The 18,309-nt window shown below is 50.0% G+C and overlaps 1 protein-coding gene across 1 annotated transcript; it reads left to right on the top strand.

The window, feature by feature from the left end:
* Nucleotides 1-706: 706 nt before the first annotated feature.
* On the top strand, nt 707-17,450 carry LOC119099226 (rab11 family-interacting protein 2; the record flags this gene model as incomplete). The annotated part of the gene is given in 4 exon segments (XM_037222341.1): nt 707-802; nt 8,950-9,057; nt 13,992-14,097; nt 17,313-17,450. Coding segments are annotated over 3 exon segments (314 nt in total), but the record flags the coding sequence as incomplete, so codon positions are not given.
* Between the last annotated feature and the right edge of the window lie 859 nt (nt 17,451-18,309).

Below are 18,309 nucleotides of genomic sequence, written 5' to 3'. Positions count from 1 at the left end.
TGGGTTGGAATGCAGGCAGAATTGGTCTAGGAGCTGAATTCAAGCTACGAACCCAAACGGGGTGGCGGATTTAATTAGGCGGACAGGGAGCGGATGCGCCCCTCCCCCCCCCCTCCCACTCCAGGCAACATTTAAAGTTAACGCGATGGTGTCGCATGGACAGAAACGAGATGTAACTCATTTTTCCCCAGTCATCTCCACAAAACGCCCGTCGCCACTACTACAAGCCAAGGCTACAAATGGCAAGGAAACGAATTTTTATTAAATGCGGTCGAATGAAATGCGGCAGTTCATGTCAGAAAAAATGCCGGGTTGTTTGGCACTTGCAGTTCTTTAGACTGCGGAATGGTTCAGAACTCAAAAGTCTCCCCGAAATCAAATTAGGCCACCTGCGTGTAAACGCCAAGTTATTAGTGTTTGTATTAAAGGCTTGAAAATCTATCCAGCGTTTTACGAAAGTACCGGATTTTTTAAAACGTTGGATGTAAAAATTTGAAATGACGCCGCGTTCTCTGATGCCTTCCCCCCCCCCCCCCCTGAAAACATCCCAGCACATCTTCGATCATGTCAACCTGCATGGCACCCGAGCACAGAAAACGAAGTCATTACAATTGGTACCATATGGTACCGCTACCAGATTGTTTTACAACGTGGCGCAACAGTTCCAATCAAGGGGCTACGCTTCATCGCACATAGACAGCAGGGGGATATTGGATTTGTTTAGGGTGTAGCGCGTTATGTATGTTGATTTCCTAGTGTTTTTCCCTTCCAGTGACACAAAAACCATCTCTTGAGACAAGAGGTAAGGATTGGCAGCATGCATGACTTTGGGATTTTAGCCGTTTTCACGAAATGTTACTGGGTGAATCCTCACAAGGTGAAAATGTTTGAAGAACACCATTGCCTCACATTTTCATGGTTAGCTCCGTAATATGTTGATGCTGTTATTTTCGAACAATTTCACCTGAATCAATTCCTGTTGGATAAGTAATTGCCTTGTGGCTTTCCAGAATGTAACTAATTGTCTGCACCCAGACAAACCTTTCATTGGTATAATAACTCTCATGTCATACATTCTGTGGAATTGGTACATGTATGCAACACATCCTTAAAGTTGTGTTAGCCAGTTGCTTCTTGCCTTTAAAGCTGTCCATCCTGTCCAGGGAGAGTGCTACCGGGATGTTGTCTGTGAAGTACTGCAGAATTTGGCAATTTTTTGGGGGGGGATGGAAGGGCAGGCCTGGGTGAGAAATTTTGAAAACATTAGTTTGGGCATGGTTTTGAGTTTTTTCATCATAACTTTTTTACTTGAACAATCTGTTTTCTTTTGGGGCAGCTCACAGTACCTTGTGACAAGTTCTGAACTGGGGCACACACTAGGTGAAGCTATGAAACTACAGATGTGTGTAACAAGCAACAGCAGTTCATGAAGGTACAGGCAGCCCAATAACCTGATGTGCCATATTTTTTCAACTGCATCATGGTTATCTGAGATGCTGCCATATGGTCATGTGTACTCATGCATCCAGCTGCTTGCACAATACCTGTATTCAGAGAATTATCTTCAAAATTTAAGGGTTGGGAAAATATAGTATATAGGTGCTCAAAAGATATCATGCAAAATATTAGAGGATAAATCCAGTGTGATTTTGGCCCTTTGGAGCATAGGAAAGTGGGGTTAAGTAGAAGTTGGTAGATGTGCATTAGATTGTTCTTAAAATATTTAACACCCTGATCAGACCATCAGAGGATCAGTTTGAGGCAGGAGTGAGAAACTCTCGTGTCTCCGCATGGGTGGCAGATCTGAGGTAATGTCCACCCTTGAGTGTTTGTTGATATATATCCATCAGGAAGTATCTATAGTGCCAAAGCAGGTCATCACTGTAGTTGGGCCAGGCCCCCAGGCCTTCCTCTTGGCTGTGCCTCTGATGCCATATTCAAATTGTTTGGATCCCTTGGTTTTGAGGACAGGGGCGATATTCAAATTCTTCACCCATGCACAGCAGCTATGAATTATCCTCTGCCACTGGTGGCCTTGTCATAGTGCACAGCTGCTATTATAATTTTATGTAGCAATGTCAGTATACCAGAGCTATAAGCCATTTCTGTAGGATAAAACATGGATGAGATCAAGGTTTTACAAAAAATATACTGCTGTGAATAATGATTGGCTGCATCATAGGTCATACAATCTAGAAGGTGTTGCAACATGATTATATATACATATATATATATATATATATATATATATATATATATATATATGTATATATATCAGCAGGTACTTGTGTTTGTAGAACGTGCCATAAATTATGTTTAGTTATGTCATTAATTATGTCAGAGTCTTTGTAAACAGTGAATTAACCTAGTTTGTATATATGTAATATGCATGTAATTTTCTATTCCTGTCTGTACTGCATACATGCAGTTGAATCTTTTTTGGAAACCTCCAGATTCATATTGTGAATTTCATATAAGCTTCATTGCTTTTATCCTTTATCCTTGGTAAGTATAGCATGAGGAGCAATTTTCTAGTTCTAACCATTGTTTCTAAATCATCAGTTACCATGCTCACTGAGTATGATTTTGTGAAATGGCAACCAACTCAGTTGTTCACAATGCTCATCCTCCCTGCCTGCTGCCAGGGTGAGAGTTAGGCAGGGGCAGATCCAGAGGGGGGAGGCACATGATCATGCCCACCTCCATGGACCCTGAAGGGCCCATAGCCTCTGAAGAGGTCTGCAGCCGGCCAAACAGATGATTTTTTGTTTGCATAAAACAACAAAATTGGATGTCTTTGGGCTTCCAGGCGACCAAAAACAGCTGCAAAGCAAAAGTGAAAGTCCCACAAGAAGACAAATATGACTCTTTACTGATTCAGTGTATGGTGGCTGGGGCTTTTAAGGCTCGTTCCGCTGTCCAGGGGCCTGACGGTGTTTCCGGCGGCTCTATGTGTCCACTTGCAAGGTCAATCCGGTCGTTAAGGAGCCTTCTAAGCTTCCCCTGATTTTTTCTCTGCATCTTTTCGGAAGGTGCTGCGCTGTTGCCGGGACCCTTCCTGCTAGGGTGCCGGGGCACTCTTGCCAATGAGGGGCCTTCCACGGATTTTATTCATTTGCCCGAAAAGCTCTATGCGCTATAGCCGGGACCCCATAGTTTAACTTGCCGGTGTATTCCGGGCCCGCGATTTACCTTGGGCGGAGCCGCTGCAACAAGGCCGGGCTTCTGCGTTGGTCAGGGACCCACAGTGTCCAACAGGGTGTCCTGTGTGAACAGAGTACCCTGAGTCGGCAAAGGGAACATTTACTGAAAGGGAACGGTTACTGGACCCCGAATGCCAGAGGGCCTCTTGCGTTGGACGGGGCCTTCTGACAGTGAATGCAGACACGACAATTTGGTATTATAGTTGACTTTGAGCTAGTGGAAGAGCCCTGCGTCAGTCAAGGCCCACGCGGGCCCTCCAACGGCGGGCCCTCAACGGCGGGCCCTCCAACGCAGTTCCAACCATGGGCGTTTTAAGCCCAATTGGGGCTTTGTGCCATGTCATTGAGCCAATCTGCGCCTATCAAGGATCTTTTCGCGTCAGTAATGTTTTCTGCGTTGATCCCGGACAAATCGCGGGGTCAGAAGGTGTCCCGCGTCAGGGAGGGGACCAATGTGATGAAGTGTATTCCTCTAAGAACATCCGCATCGACTATGGGGTCCCTCCCCGTGTCGCCGAATGGCAACCGGAAGATACCCCATGGTGGAACAGAATGGCCCTTCAGCCCTTGACAATGTGCCCCCCCCCCCCCCGTGTTCTATACAAGGCGTACCCTGCCCCCGAAAAATAAGGGGTCTAAGTAGTGTTGAAAAGATTGGGTGGAAATGAGTGCAAAAACGAACAAGGCCATCCCGTATTTGCCTGCGAACGTTCATCATTTTGCAGAATCGACGAGTGAAGCAAATTAGATCAAAAGGTTTTAGCCTGTGCGCCTGCAATCTCGGGAGCAAAAAAAGCGATGGCCTGGGTTGCAGTTTCCGCAAAACCCAACGGCGTTGGCCACTACAAGTCGCGCCAGACGGAAGCGGCGTGCGCGAAACCGCCGCGAAATGGTGGCGGCGAATATATTAAAAAATGAATTCGTGCCGTCCAAGGATTTTGGGTATGGTGTATGGTGTACGCTACATTTGCGAGGCTGTCCTCTGGGCTGATGACGGTTACAGCTATACGGAAAATAGAGATTCTACCAGTTCCACTCTACCAGTTCCACACTTTCAGTTCCACCGCCAGATTCCAGCGCCATTACGCGGTGCTGTAGATGCCAATTAGTTCTAGTCGTCAATCTAAAATTTCCCAGGTGAAATACACACCCAGGGTACCTTCTAAATGTAAGATTTGATGTCCTAAAGCGTCCAAAAGGTCCCAGGTGAAATACACACCCAGGGTACCTTCTAAATGTAAGATTTGATGTCCTAAAGCGTCCAAAAGGTACTTCTTCTGGTTGCGTCATCATTTTCGTCCATCCGTTGGCCACAGCTTAGTGTTAGCTGTGGGGCCGGCGCTGCGCGACCCATGGCGACTGGAACACCTGGCGTCGGGGCCTTTGTTTCAGAGATTTGTGAGCGCGCATGTTCAAAACTACGTTACGTACTTGGTATCACTAATCGCTTATGACTGAATGTTCATATTCCCAGACAAACATAGCTTGGCCATGCTAACACAAATTGTTGACCCATTTCGATCTATAGCCTAAATTCGCGGGGTCCTTGATATCTCTGCAGAACTCATATACAAATTCTGACAAAGCTTTGAAGTTCTCTTAGATTAGAAAGAGTCTACTGGGCTCTTTGAAAATGGAGAGCGTCAGCGATTTATTTCATACGGTCGTTTAACGCGTGATTTCTCCAGTTTACTGACAAAAATTGAGGTGGAATGGATTTCGCTTTAGCTTCTGGCTTGTATTCCAGTTGTGGAAGGTAAAAGTGAAAAAGTAAAGGAAAAGTATATCGTCATGCAACATTGGCCATGCCCGGCGATTTTTTTTTGGGGGGGGGGGGGCTTTCACTATCAGGGGCCATTCATCAACCCTGTGCTTCCTCCTTGCCAAGACTCTGAGAGCGCGCCTGCGGCGCATGCATGGTTCAAAGCCGAAAGCAGCCGTTCATTATTGCTCAAAACGTTGTGCAAATGTTGGCGAATAAGACGAGTACGATAACGCGAAAGGTTACCATGCGTCATGATTACACAGCGTTCCAGTCGCTCCGCAAAACCGATCTATTTTCTGGTCCCATACAGTTTAAGCAGGCCCGAAAATGGTCTGGGTTATGCAAAGCCCGTTGTATACTAGATTTGGCCTTCGAGTTCCGCGCCGTGATTTTGAGTCTATATATTTGGCTTTGGCTTGGTGTTTTCTAAGTTCGAAGCCACAGACTTCTTTCTCGGCTTCGGGTGTGCAAAGTTTGAAACCACTCGCTTCGGTTTGGCTGAGCAATTTTAGAGCATGAAGCCAATGGTTTTTGCCTCCGCGCCGTTTCAAACGTCGTAACTAGCTTGGGCTTCGACTTTGGCTCCATGTCATTGCGTTTGCCACCGTTTCAGCTTCCAAACGAGATGCCTGGCTTCCCCTCTCGCCTGGTGTTGTCATTGTTGTACATGTCGCAATGCCACAGGTGCTTGCTCGATCAGATTAAAGCGGGTTGTTAGACACCATGCCCAATTGCACCTCTGCCATTGTCTATCGCTGTATGTGTAGTTTTCAGATTGATTTACCTTTGACACAAGGGTAAGTGGCTTATGTATGCATATTCTCGTACTAACGTTGTCCGTTAACAGCTCTCATAGCCTATGCGTGTCACTTTCACGCTGAGCGGTGCGCCGGTCAAGTTCGTGCGTCGTTTCAAACCGGGGCAACTCCGGGTCGGCGATACGGCGAATCATGATTGCCAATTTTACAACGCGTGCAGGTGCCTAGCGGGCACCATCCGCCGTGCGGTTATGTAGGTCCGGGGTGCACGTGCGAGTGGTGAACGCAACGCACGCAAGTCTTTCATTCCGCCGAAGCCCATTCCTCGATTTAGATGGCGGTGTTTTTGATGCAGCAACGTAGACGGGCAGCTGGTAAGCCGACGCGTACTGAAATTGTCCGACGTGATGTGCACATGGAAGACACTGGTGTGCCCTCGCCGCTGGCGCTGAATGTCCGGTCTTCTGCTCATTGGCTGTAACCCAATGAGTCCTCGGACAGTCCGCACTCTACCGGTGAGCGTACTTTTCCTGGGCTGCGGTATTGCTGTTGTACGCATACACATTAACTGGCGCACAGCACCGGGTCCCCCAGCCACACGCGGAGATCCTTTCCCCACACACACTTCCCCGCCCCCCCCCCCCCCCCTAACACGCCAACTCTCAGAAAATACTGTACAGGTAACGGGGTAACAGGATGAGCTAGAACCGCAGAATTCTTTAGCGTCCGGTGTTCACAGCTGGTATGCGGCGTACACACGCCATCGTCAGTTAGTGTTTGATTTGCAGCGATCGTGTGTCGGTGTTGGTCCCGAACTTTCGGTCCTTTTATTGAATAATGTCTCGAGCACCGACCACGCAGTGTCCTAGTCGCTGCTCGGGCGCTTTTGTTCACAAGATTTTGGCTCGATGTTGGTAACGATTCCGAGCCCCCCTATCCTCGTTGTCTTGTCTCTAGTCGTCCAGTCGAGTCTCGGGGAAAAGCGGCGACGAGGTGAATTCCGCATGCACCTCGTTTCACAACCTGTTTGTTAAAACCATTCATGAAAATGATCGCAGAAAAAGATGCAACGTGACGTCTTTTTGGGACGAGGCGACTTTGGGCGCTCAACGGCATAAAAAATGCCCTGGAATGACGTCCGCTCTTACTTGCGCGACAAGATTGTGTATCAGCGGGCTGGATAAAGGATGTTATGAACGTTGCCCCTTTGCATAAAATCAAAGCCAACGAAAGCACGTGGTGCCTCCGCCATGTGACGCCAAGTTTCGCAACCAATGTCGTGTGACACCGAGTTTTGGGACTCTCTGACCGTTAAATGATCCTTTTGCGTCAGTGACAATCCCTGCATTGATCCTGAGCCAGATGCCTAGGTCGGAGTGCCTGCCGCATCATGAACGCGACTGATGCATGAATAATCCCTCTGGGGGTCCCCGTGTGACTGTAATAGCACCTGCTAGGCACCCGGGCTGTGGTCACACATCTACCCACAAGCCTATTTCCGACCACGTGCCATTGCGACTAGATTGCAGTGTGAACTGCAAAGAAACGACTGAATGCAGAAATCGGATGCATCTTGCCATCCATTCACGCCATGGGCGCAGCCAAAATTTCAGACGGGAGGGGGCTACCAGGATTTGCGATGGGGGAAGGTTACAATCGCCGTCCCAATCGCAGGCGTTTTACGGAAGGATCGAGACGAGGTATGAGTACCGCGGAGTGAGCGATTATTCAGACCATTTGGCTGGCCTGGTGTGTTAGAATTGCGCCACGTTTAGACCAGTTGGTTCTCCGGCCGTCGTCAGGTGTTTGGAGTCCTGGGAATGACGTTAGGCTCTCGGCCATGTGTGCATCACAGCCCAACTTCTCTCCTTGGAATTGCAGCGATTCGAACCAGGGTCAATTCATCTGCATGCAGTCGTCGGAGGCGTCATTTTTTCCAGTGCTAGGAAGCTATGAGAGCTTGCTTATTGGCGCGCATACATGCATGCTCGCATAGTTGCTGCCAAAAGCTTTGGCTCGTGCTTGGGCATCATTAATGAAACCGCACCGTTCGAGGAGGGTTTCATGCAACCTCTATCGGTATGAACATGGAACACATGATAACGGCGAACGTTGGCGCACCGAGACTTGGAACACTCTCCTTTGTTTTCATTACGGACATTTAGAAAATAAACTTCGGGTAGTGTGATGTCGGCAACCAGATATTTGTCAACCTCTGTATGATTTATTACACCAGGAATGCTGGTGAATTGCAAAACTACGAACCACATGACACCAAAGGGTCCTTTTTTAGAAGTCAATGAATGATCGAGCTTATTATTGTTCGAGGTAGTGTACGCTGAGAGTCCCAGAATCCCCGACGCCAAATGAAAACGTCGTCAATGGCTCCCCGCCGGCGAAGAGAGACGGCCGAAGCCGGCCGAAATCCGTCGAGCCTACAAAATTTCTCCTCATGTGCAAAATGGACTCGCCCAAGCGATCATGACGTCATTGGTTAAGCCGCACAGCCAATGGGCGAGCTCTCATAGCCTCCTATCTTTGTAAAAAAGAGATAATAATGATGCTTACCGCGCACCCGCAGCGGCGTATGCCATTTATGTTTGGTATTTCGTGCATCTGGGGGCCAGCACAAAACTCTCATTTGGTAGCTTTCGGGCAGATTTTCTCCACGAGTGACGCATTACGTATGGACAGGATATGTGTTGCGGTGCCGTGAGCCGAAACAAAACTCCTAGGAGTGGCGGTTCTGGGCTGCGCCGTGTTTGTTGTGACCGAAAGTACGTCTAAGGATGCGAATGTTTCCTCACTTTTAAGAACGGTCGACAATTTTTCGGGGTAGGACCAGTCACGAAAGTCTGGCTGGTCCCAGCATGCTCCGTGTAACGCTGTTAACGGGCGGTGATTTCACAGTGCTGCATTGCAATATGACCTTTTTTCGTTATTCGGCATGCAACAAACCAAATATACACCAGTTTTTTTGTTGTTTAGTTATGAACATTATAGCCCGCTGAATAGATGTCGGGCTGAAGCATGCCACGAGTGTGGCCTCCTAGTTTTACCAAATCGGTTAGTGAGGTAAATGCTGGTTACGCCTCGCAGGTAATACCGATACGATGAATGGAGAATGCACCGTGTGTGTGCCAGTGACATGATCCTTTATATATATATATATATATATATATATATATATATATATATATATGAATACTGGATATACTTTCAGATTCCGTCCTCCAAGTGCTGCTGATTGAGTGAGCCAATATGTGGATGCCCACCCATGTCCAGCTCACCGTGCAACAAGCCAGAAATCTGCTGGCCAAGGGCAAACATGGTGAGTGTTGTGTTGTGTTTGTTTCCCCGTTCCCCAAGCGGTTTGCGTTTTGTCATTGCAGATCGCCTTCCGTTTTTAGCTGGGATTAGGTGCTTGATACACCTTATAGATGTTGCGCAAGAGCAGCACCGGTGTAAAGGATGAACAAACTCTAAACCAGCTCGCAATTTTCGCGGATCAGCGGCGCGGGAAATTTAAATTAAAACCTGAATTTTGCTATGACCCAGTTTTGGTCAGGCATGCAATCTAGTCATCTAAGGGTCCAGTTACTGGAATGTGTTGATTGCGCGGAGCGGACGACCTTGGTGATGGCGAATTCTTGTCGGCGATTGGACTGGAAGAGCAGCACGGACCTCAGGCCGGTAGATTGTGCGCATTTATCAGGTGATGACGTTTGTCCCAGGAAAACATTGCGCAAGAGGGGCTTAGCGTCTTGGTCGGATCATTGAGTAAATCGACTGATGCTATTTTAATCTCGAGAGAATGCCGGACACTAGGCTTTTCCTGCGCCCGGTAAGGGGGTCTGAGACAACCGTGCCCGGCCGGGAGGGGGGGGGGGGGGGAGTTAGCTCCCTTTCTGGGATCTCCAACTTCCAGATGTCGGATAACAAAAACAGAGATGCCGTTTTGAAGGTATTGTCAAATCATGAGAAATGCACGCAAAATTGTTGGCCTTGGTTTAATATGAGATCACCAGAGCTCACGGAAGGTCAAAAGCGTTTTTTTTTTAGGTGCGGTTGGCGCCTTTGTGAACACATCAAGACAGATATTGAGCACACGGAAATAAGCGTTAAGACTGTTGAGAGTCCATGCTGACCCTTTATCGTTCCCCACGAGGGTAAGGTCATATCATGTCACCATTCAAAGTTGGTCCTCCAGTAGCGTACAAGACCGATGCTTTTTCTCAGTGTGCTTCTGACTAAGTTTGTTTTGTTCAGGGCAGCTGTGGGGCAAGAGTGTTCCAGACACAACATTACCATTTTAGGCTGACCTGGAGATCATCTGAGGTCAGCTCGGCCAATTTCATAAACCAATGAAATGAAAAAAACGAGTGCTAATGGGATCTGTGTATGCTTTTCTGTGGTCAGATTTAGTGTGTTGAACATCTACAGGTACTCAAGATGGCATAACTGCTGTCGACATAATGCGTAGTCCCTTCGACGGTTGGTAACATTTTTGTAACAAAACTGAGAACAGGCAAGATGGTACTTGAAATTATGCGTCATCACCTTCACAAACACGATAAGGAGGTGGTTACACGCGCCGCACTCGTTATCAAGTCTCTCTGCTACTGAAAACATAGGCCATTGACCTCTGATGAGCTCATGTGACCTTTCATGACTTTGAATGACCTATTGCGACCTCTTTATGCTTTAAAATGTATGATGTCATGAGGACATCACAACACGTTTTCAGTTGAGTATTCGAATTCTGCGTCCAAAATTACCCCATAAAACCGCCTATTTTGAGATCAGTATGTATTTTGCAAAGGGCACCCAAAGAGGTAGGTCATTACCTGGACCAAGGTCATGTACCCTGTGGTGATATGATTGTTGTGCATGTGAGTTAGTGCTTCTTTTCTCTTAAACAAACACCAAAACTTTCAAAAATATGTGCAAATTTGCCTCATTTACGGAAAATACCAAAAATTGACCTGTTTATGGTCACTGACCTCGCCAGTTTAGAAATCTTAAATATAAAAAGTGCAGGGATCATTCTGTTTTATTACTAAAGGAAATTTGGGCAATGTAAGTGACCCACAGCGAGGTTATACGCCATCAAAGTTTTTTAGAGGTTGACCTATTCGACCTGACCTACGTCACTGATTTTGGTTTTGTATATAGGATGCCAAATTACTTGACGAACAGGTACTTAAAATAATGTATCGCTGAGAGCGTTCATGCTTGAACTGTGCTTGGAAAACTTAAGGGAAGTCAACTTGTCCTCCCCCGACCGGGGGCGGGTTATGCATTGACATGAAGTCTGGCCCCTCCATTCATGGCCTTGAGGTGTGCAGTGCGTACTTGATGTGCACACTGCACAATCATAAATGCATAGTGCTGTGCATATATATATATATATATATATATATATATATATATATATATATATAAGATACCTGCGCGCGTGGGGGCATGGACAACCCGGGAGTTAGCGAACTACTTAGGCCATTTGCAAACTCCTTGGCTGGTCACGAACTTTGCAAACCTTTCATGAAGTTTGCAAACTCTCAGGCTGCTTGCGAAATATTGAGGTCCTTTTCAAAAAGAGGCTTAAATGTCACATTCTCGTTGAATGGCTATAAACTGTTAAACATTCAAAGGAGGGTGCGGTGGGTATGTGACCAGCTCAAAATGTTGGCTTGCATTAATGCCTATAGTTACAAACGTACATACACATGCGTAGGTGCATGCAAGTAAATGCAGGCAATAACAAAATTCAGGTAGACCGGTACATGTTAGGTAGGCCAAAAACGTGCCGTGGCGCAATGAACTGGATCATGTTCTCGGTACTGTTCCGCTTGAAGTTTTTTTTTGTGTTGATGCCTTTTTGGGGATTTCTAGTTTGTGTTTGGGCACCTGTTGTGTCTCCAATGCCGACCCAGGGCACGGCCTGGTTCAGCAGTGGGGATTTTTCGCTCTGTTTTCATCCCACATAGCAACTTTATTATGTGTTTGGTAGGAACATTATGCAATGAATCCGTAAATAGCGCATATGGTGAAAAATAATTGCCTCAATCGCAAACACTTCCTATATTCCGGCCATGTATCAAATGCCAGAATATTGTGGTCCACGATGTTTTCGTTAGCTACAATAGCCTGAAGAAGGCTGTTCTATAGTAAGGTGCCCGATGGCATTCCACAAACCTTGGAACGGAAATGGTCAGCCAGGTTTCTTTCAAACCGGTTAGATACCAATACCAACAGCCCTCATTATTGCTCCCAAACGAGAAAAAACGCAAAAAACTTTGCTGACGCGCTGGGTTTTTTAATGGCGGCTGCACCTCAACGACTATCACACTCGCAAACCTGTCACGCAGCTCCTGAACTGCGTTGCATTCTGACCCGCACCAAGAAAAAGAGACTTTACGCAGAATATTACAGTTCATTTGGCGTTTATAAATGCCCAATTCATAGCCCTACGGCAAGAGGGTGGTCCAAGAGCAATATTTATATTTTCTGTGCCTATTCAATACGTGATTATCTGCTGGGCTGAGCGCGTGATCTTCACGAAGTCTTCACGACATCTTCATGAAAGCCGCCGGATGACTAAGGGATGCGCAGAATGCAAGTCTCGATACATTGAGCGGGTCTCTCGTCCCGATCTTTTGGTTTGTGTCCGTGTTGTATAGATGAAATATTGTGAGGACAGAGAATGGTTTTTGTTGGATCAAATGTGAACAGCTTTCAATCTGAAAAAGTAATCGGGACTTTCTGAATGGGTGTAGTTCTGGGATCAGAGCGCACGCCAATCATGCTCGTTGTCTGAGCTCTGACCCCTACCATCACATCGCGCAATCCCACGTCAGCAGCAGAACTTGGTAGCGAATGTTTAGTGTGCCGCAATGTTCGGCACGGTCCGTCCTGCCCTCTGATGTCACCTGACCTTTAGCGCGACCGGTGCCACCGACCGCAGGCCATGCCTGTCAAAGGCAAACAGCAGCGCCTGAGGCGACTCGAATCCACCCCGCCACGGATGGGTGGATCGGAAGGCAGGCGCACTAACCAACTGAGCCATCGGGACGGATATCGATGACGACATTCAGAAGTGCGGCTGATTTTTGTCCGATACAGCTGCAAGATACTCCAACATAAAGCTATATTTGCACCACGGATGTCCAAAAGCAAGTCGTCCAGAGATTTCACGAATTGGCGAGCCACCCAGGGTTTTGTAAACTCATTAGGGACTTTGAAAAGTACCTGGCTTACCAGGAAGGTTGCAAATTCCACAGGTAGTTCGCAAACTTGCGGTTTTTGCACCATGCATACACGTATGTACCCATGTGCTTACCATCAGAGTGTGGTCACTGAGTGGAGATAAATATGCACGGCGCCCGTGCATACCTGCTTTCGGCCGACGTTTGGCGCCGAACGACGGGGAGGGAATCCAACCACCTAGGGGTGGTCCGTTTCTGAATTTTGGCTCGTTACCGTCGCCTACGTCGTCGTCGACTCGTGGCCACGGGCGGCCGACAGCGGGCCATGGGCACGTACGGGCAGGACATGGGCGGTGCTCAATCCACACTCATTGCCACTAGGATGCTCCCCACACGTAATGCGCCGGTCTGTGTGTGCCCACGTCTCTGTTTTCGTAGCCAGTCAACCTGTTGCTCTGGTTTGAACGGTAACCGGCAGACCCATCAACTTCAGCGAACTTCACTGTTCGCTGAAGGCGAATTGCCTTTGTTGACGTAGATGCCATCGATTGTGTCACAGATTGGGGCAAGCACAATATTTTAATGATCCCAATAAAACTCATTTGTGTTGTGGATAAGGCATTTGAGCTCAAGTGTAAAGAACGCCAACACGCCGTAGGCATGGGCGCGGAATTATCGCGCTATGGTAGAAACATTTTTGGAGGGCTCGAGCCCTCTTCTCACCCTCCCCCCCAACATTTGTGAAAATGTATTTCTTGGCTTATCGTCATATGTGACAAGAAACAACTTAAAGTGCCTGTGGGACTCTCCAACACTCACCCTTCCCCCCACCCCCAGTCCAGGGCAAACACTCTCGCCCATGGCCATAGACCGCCAAACTTTTTCCTGAACCCTCTTTTCTTAAGGCATTTACGGTCTCTTTGGGCCACCAATGTGTGTTTGTAGATATCATTGTCATGAAGTGTTTAACGAGCTGACCCGTATTGTTGTATATACGACAGAAGCATGGACGTATGTACAATTGTCATAGTAAATTGATCGATGCATTTGTTCGCAGGGACTAATAACTGTTTCGTGGTAATGAGTCTGGGAAAGGAAAAGTACCAGACGTCGGTGAAGGAAAAATCACCGCCCAACATTGAATGGCGCGAAGAATGTGAACTGTGAGTACCTCGGTGTGTGGCTCTGCGCCCCGCGTGCTTTGTGCACGTGAACATCACGGTTCCGGGAAAAAACGGTGCTTCAGTCGGCCTGACTGGTCTCTCCCGACCGATGTGTCAATTGAAGCGCCGTCTTTTGCCCCGGAGCCTCCGCGTACCGCTCGTAATTAGAGACCAACAGATTCCAGCGGAGGCTTCGTGTCGTAAAGAGGTACCGGTGTATAGCCCTGCCTGCCAGCTGTCACCTGGAAAGAGGACGCCCCTCCCCGTAGTCGGCGCCGCATCAGGGGGCTTGTTGGCATACGTGCGTGTTACTTTAGTCTGCTTGCCTTCTGATGTGGACAAACAGTTGAAATATGTCATCCAGTTTCAGTCCGTAATTGTCCGTCCTATCGCATACAATATGACCGGAGCATGCAAATATTTGCCGTAAGGATAGTGTAGTCTCTTGACATATTTGCATATTTTGGACGGACTGACCATTGCAACAACACATTGATGTCTTCCCTCGGTTTCGGCGTATCTTTTGGCTGGCGTCTTTAGACATGATATGACCTCTGTAGCAATCGAATTTTTAAACACAATTAGCCTCGAGGTTTCTAGAAATTACGTTTTTTGCTGCTGCCTCATGTCAGTTTTTAGATTGGCTTAAGGTGGCATTTATAGCAATGGTGCACAATTAGCCTGGAGGTTTCTAGAAACTGTGCTCTGTGCCCCTGTCTTATGTCAACTTTTGTGATCGGTAGCTGGAAAGGGGGACGCGTGCCGTATAATCGGGTGAATCGGCAAAAGTCGTCGTTGCTCGAGATGCCCTTTCAATTTGACGTACATGATGTGACCGGTTCAGGTGCGCCGCACTTCTGCACATATTGTTTTTAACGTATTTAACATCTTTGTCCTTGTTTGGAATGTGATCCAAGAATGATGCGGAGCATGCACAAATTATTCCACGCTGCGCGAGCAGCTTGCAGATACGTCTCGGGGCACTTATACTTATCGGCATCGTGCCATGTGTCGCGGCTACGATGCTATCGAAACAATGAGTTTTACGTTAGACAAGGCTGAGAGGAAATACAATCACTTAACTGTCAGGCATATATAGATGTGTGTTGATCGCTCACACGCGGCTCGTTCAAAGTGAAATTATGTTTCAATGACATCCGAACCAGAACAAAGGGGGGGGGGGGGGCTTTTGTGGCAAGATGCAACTATGAGCTTTGGGATGTGCTCACGTGTTCATCACACATCACTGCTTTTACTATTACATGAATTCGTAGCCGTGAATGTTTCGCGGCGTTTGCCGAGACATGACGCCATGACATCCGCGCAGCGACGCCCTTAACCCCCGGCCCGCGCCGCCGGGCCGGGCCGGGACTGGACCTTCCAGTCAAGAACACACTCAAGCTTAACGCTCTGGGGAGAGGACCGGTGTCGGTTGCCACACCTGTTTGATAATAATTATTTAATGATAATAATGGAAATCGTGTGGACACGAGTAGCGCGTCATCTCTGGCGGTGCCAGGCGGCGTTCGAGCCCGCTGTGTTCCGCGAGTGCATCGCTCGAGACCTACCGGTCTGCGTGCCTCGCTCGAGACCCACCGGTCTGCGTGCCTCGCGCGAGACCCACCGGTCTGCGTGCCTCGCACGAGACCCGCCAGTCTGCGTGCCTCGCTCGAGACCCACCGGTCTGCGTGCTTTGCGCGAGACCCACCAGTCTGCGTGCCTCGCTCGAGACCCACCGGCCTGCGTGCCTCGCTCGAGATCCACCGGTCTGCGTGTCCCGCTTGAGACCCACCGGCCTGCGTGTCTCGCTCGAGACCCACCGGTCTGCGTGCCTCGCGCGAGGCCCGCCGGCCTGCGTGCCTCGCACGAGACCCACCGCTCTGCGTGCCTCGCGAGGCGGAAATCGGATGCCTCACTATCGCGGCTTCAGCCGATGACATCACCTGAGTGGCCAAGCATTTTTCTTGCGCTCAAGTACCTCGGGGGACGGGTTCGGACCGTCGCCGCTCGGCTGCGTTTCCGGGTGACGTTCGGTTACTCAGCCGGCATCACCTGGTTTCCGGCAGAAGTCCGCGCTGGCCCGGTTTCAGCGGCATTTCTCCGTAGCTGCTTTCGTGCGGCCTCATTTGTCATTTGTCACGCGCTCCGGATGACATCAGCGGCCCATCTGCAGGCCGTCGGCGGCGCCATGTCATACGCCAGTTTTCGGCGCAATTGCCGGGCCGCACCTCTACGGGCGCCTGATCCGGGCTTTACATGTCGAGGAGGCTGCCGTGCTGTTGCGTCAGGCAGGGGACGGCTGAGGGTGGCCCTGACACGGCCGGAGCCGCGCGCTGGGCGACGTCCAGTGCCGCCGCCGGCGCCGCCGTGCTGACCTGACCTCGAGCTGACCGGCGTCGGTACCTGGACACGGGCGGGCGCTGCCTGTGGTGTGCAGTGGGGCACGGCTGCGGGTGAGACTTCACCGGCCGGGACGACGGCGACGGCGGCTCCTCGTACCGGCCTGATGCCCCCCTCCGTCCCACACCAATGGTGCCCTGGAATTATATGTATATATGTATATATATATATATATATATATATATATATATATATATATATATATACATATAAATTAACTGATAAGCTTTACTGACTTCAACATCTCACGCCGCACTGCCGCACTTCAATGCGAAACGTTGAATATGCGTGCGTGAGTGCGTGCGTGCGTGTGTGTGGCAACATTCTTATGGTGTGGGAGGAGACCTAGCGCACATTTTTTGCAAAGTCGGCACGCAGTGAACAACAAGTTCAGAAGGCCGTAGACGACTTCCGTTAAGTGAAGCCACGCTGCACGTAAGTCTGGGTTGCGGCATGACGCGAGTCTGTAACATCGTCAGTCACTGACGTCGCAATCCATCGCTTCGCCTTTTTGCACTGACATTCGTCGGCCTCAAACCCACCAGCTGACGGTCCTCATGCCAGCTGTGAGGTACGATGTCCGGGGGAGAGAGACCTGCTGGATGTTTTCAGTTGCATTATTGCGTGCCCAGCGCCCCCTCATCGCGAGCTCCGGTGTTACTCGCGTGGCTCCGCAGCTTCCTGCGTCCACGGCCCAGCTGACTGATGGGGGAGGGGGGGGGAGGGTGGCCCGTGTCGTGTTGGGGAGACGGCGCGGGGCGTGACGAGGCGATCGGTTCCGGCTGAGCCAGATCGGACGGCCTGGTCTGCCGCAGCGCCATCCCCAGCCAGGGCAACACGGCCCGCATACAGCTGACCGTCCTGCATCGTAACGTACTGGGCGTGGACGAGTTCCTCGGCCAGACCGCCATCCCATTGGCCGACTATGACGTCTACGAGAGGCCCCGAAACAGGTGATTCGCAGAGTTATGTCAGCGCCCTTCTGCTCGGTGTTGGCTATATGGTGTAAACATTATTCCTGACGTCTAGTAGCGTTTATAGTCGCGCTTTATTTAAACTCAGGGTGTGGATCCATTTATGATCTTAATTTGGGCTGGCCCTGCTTCGAAACCAGTTTTATGTCCGTTGGGCTTAAGATTTTCTTCAAAGTGAGCACCTCAGACGCCCAACTTGGACGGCTATGAGCCGTGGCCTGCTGCTGTCTGGCCCGTCTCATCGCCGGTGTCTGTGTAGTCGGCGACCGACCGGTGACTGCGCGGCCCCATTGACCGGTGGAGCACGGCGCCGTGTTCTCGGTGTGCCGCTACCACCCCGCCTGAACACGGCGCCGTGCTCTGGACGTGCCACCGCCACCCCGCCTGACCGGGGCAGCACCGGCCGCGCTCTGGGCGTGCCACCGTCGCCCCGCCTGAACACGGCGCCATGCTCTGGACGTGCCACCGCCGCCCCGCCTGAACACGGCGCCGTGCTCTGGACGTGCCACCGCCACCCCGCCTGACCGGGGGAGCACCGGCCGCGCTCTGGGCGTGCCACCGTCGCCCCGCCTGAACACGGCGCCATGCTCTGGACGTGCCACCGCCGCCCCGCCTGAACACGGCGCCATGCTCTGGACGTGCCACCGCCACCCCGCCTGACCGGGGGAGCACCGGCCGCGCTCTGGACGTGCCACGGCCGCCCCGCCTGACCGGTGGAGCACCGGCCGTGCTCTGGGCGTGCCGCCGCCGCCCCGCCTCACGGCTGGAGCACGGCGCTGCGTTCTGAGCGTGTGGCCGCCGCCGCGCCACCGCCCCGCCTGACCGCTGGCCGGTCCCG

The sequence above is a fragment of the Pollicipes pollicipes genome, unplaced genomic scaffold (assembly GCF_011947565.3).
Source record: "Pollicipes pollicipes isolate AB1234 unplaced genomic scaffold, Ppol_2.1 Scaffold_4740;HRSCAF=5597_pilon_pilon_pilon, whole genome shotgun sequence".
NCBI classification, from domain to species: domain Eukaryota; kingdom Metazoa; phylum Arthropoda; class Thecostraca; order Pollicipedomorpha; family Pollicipedidae; genus Pollicipes; species Pollicipes pollicipes.
Note: the sequence above shows the minus strand (reverse complement) of the source record. Positions and strands in the feature narration are given on the sequence as shown.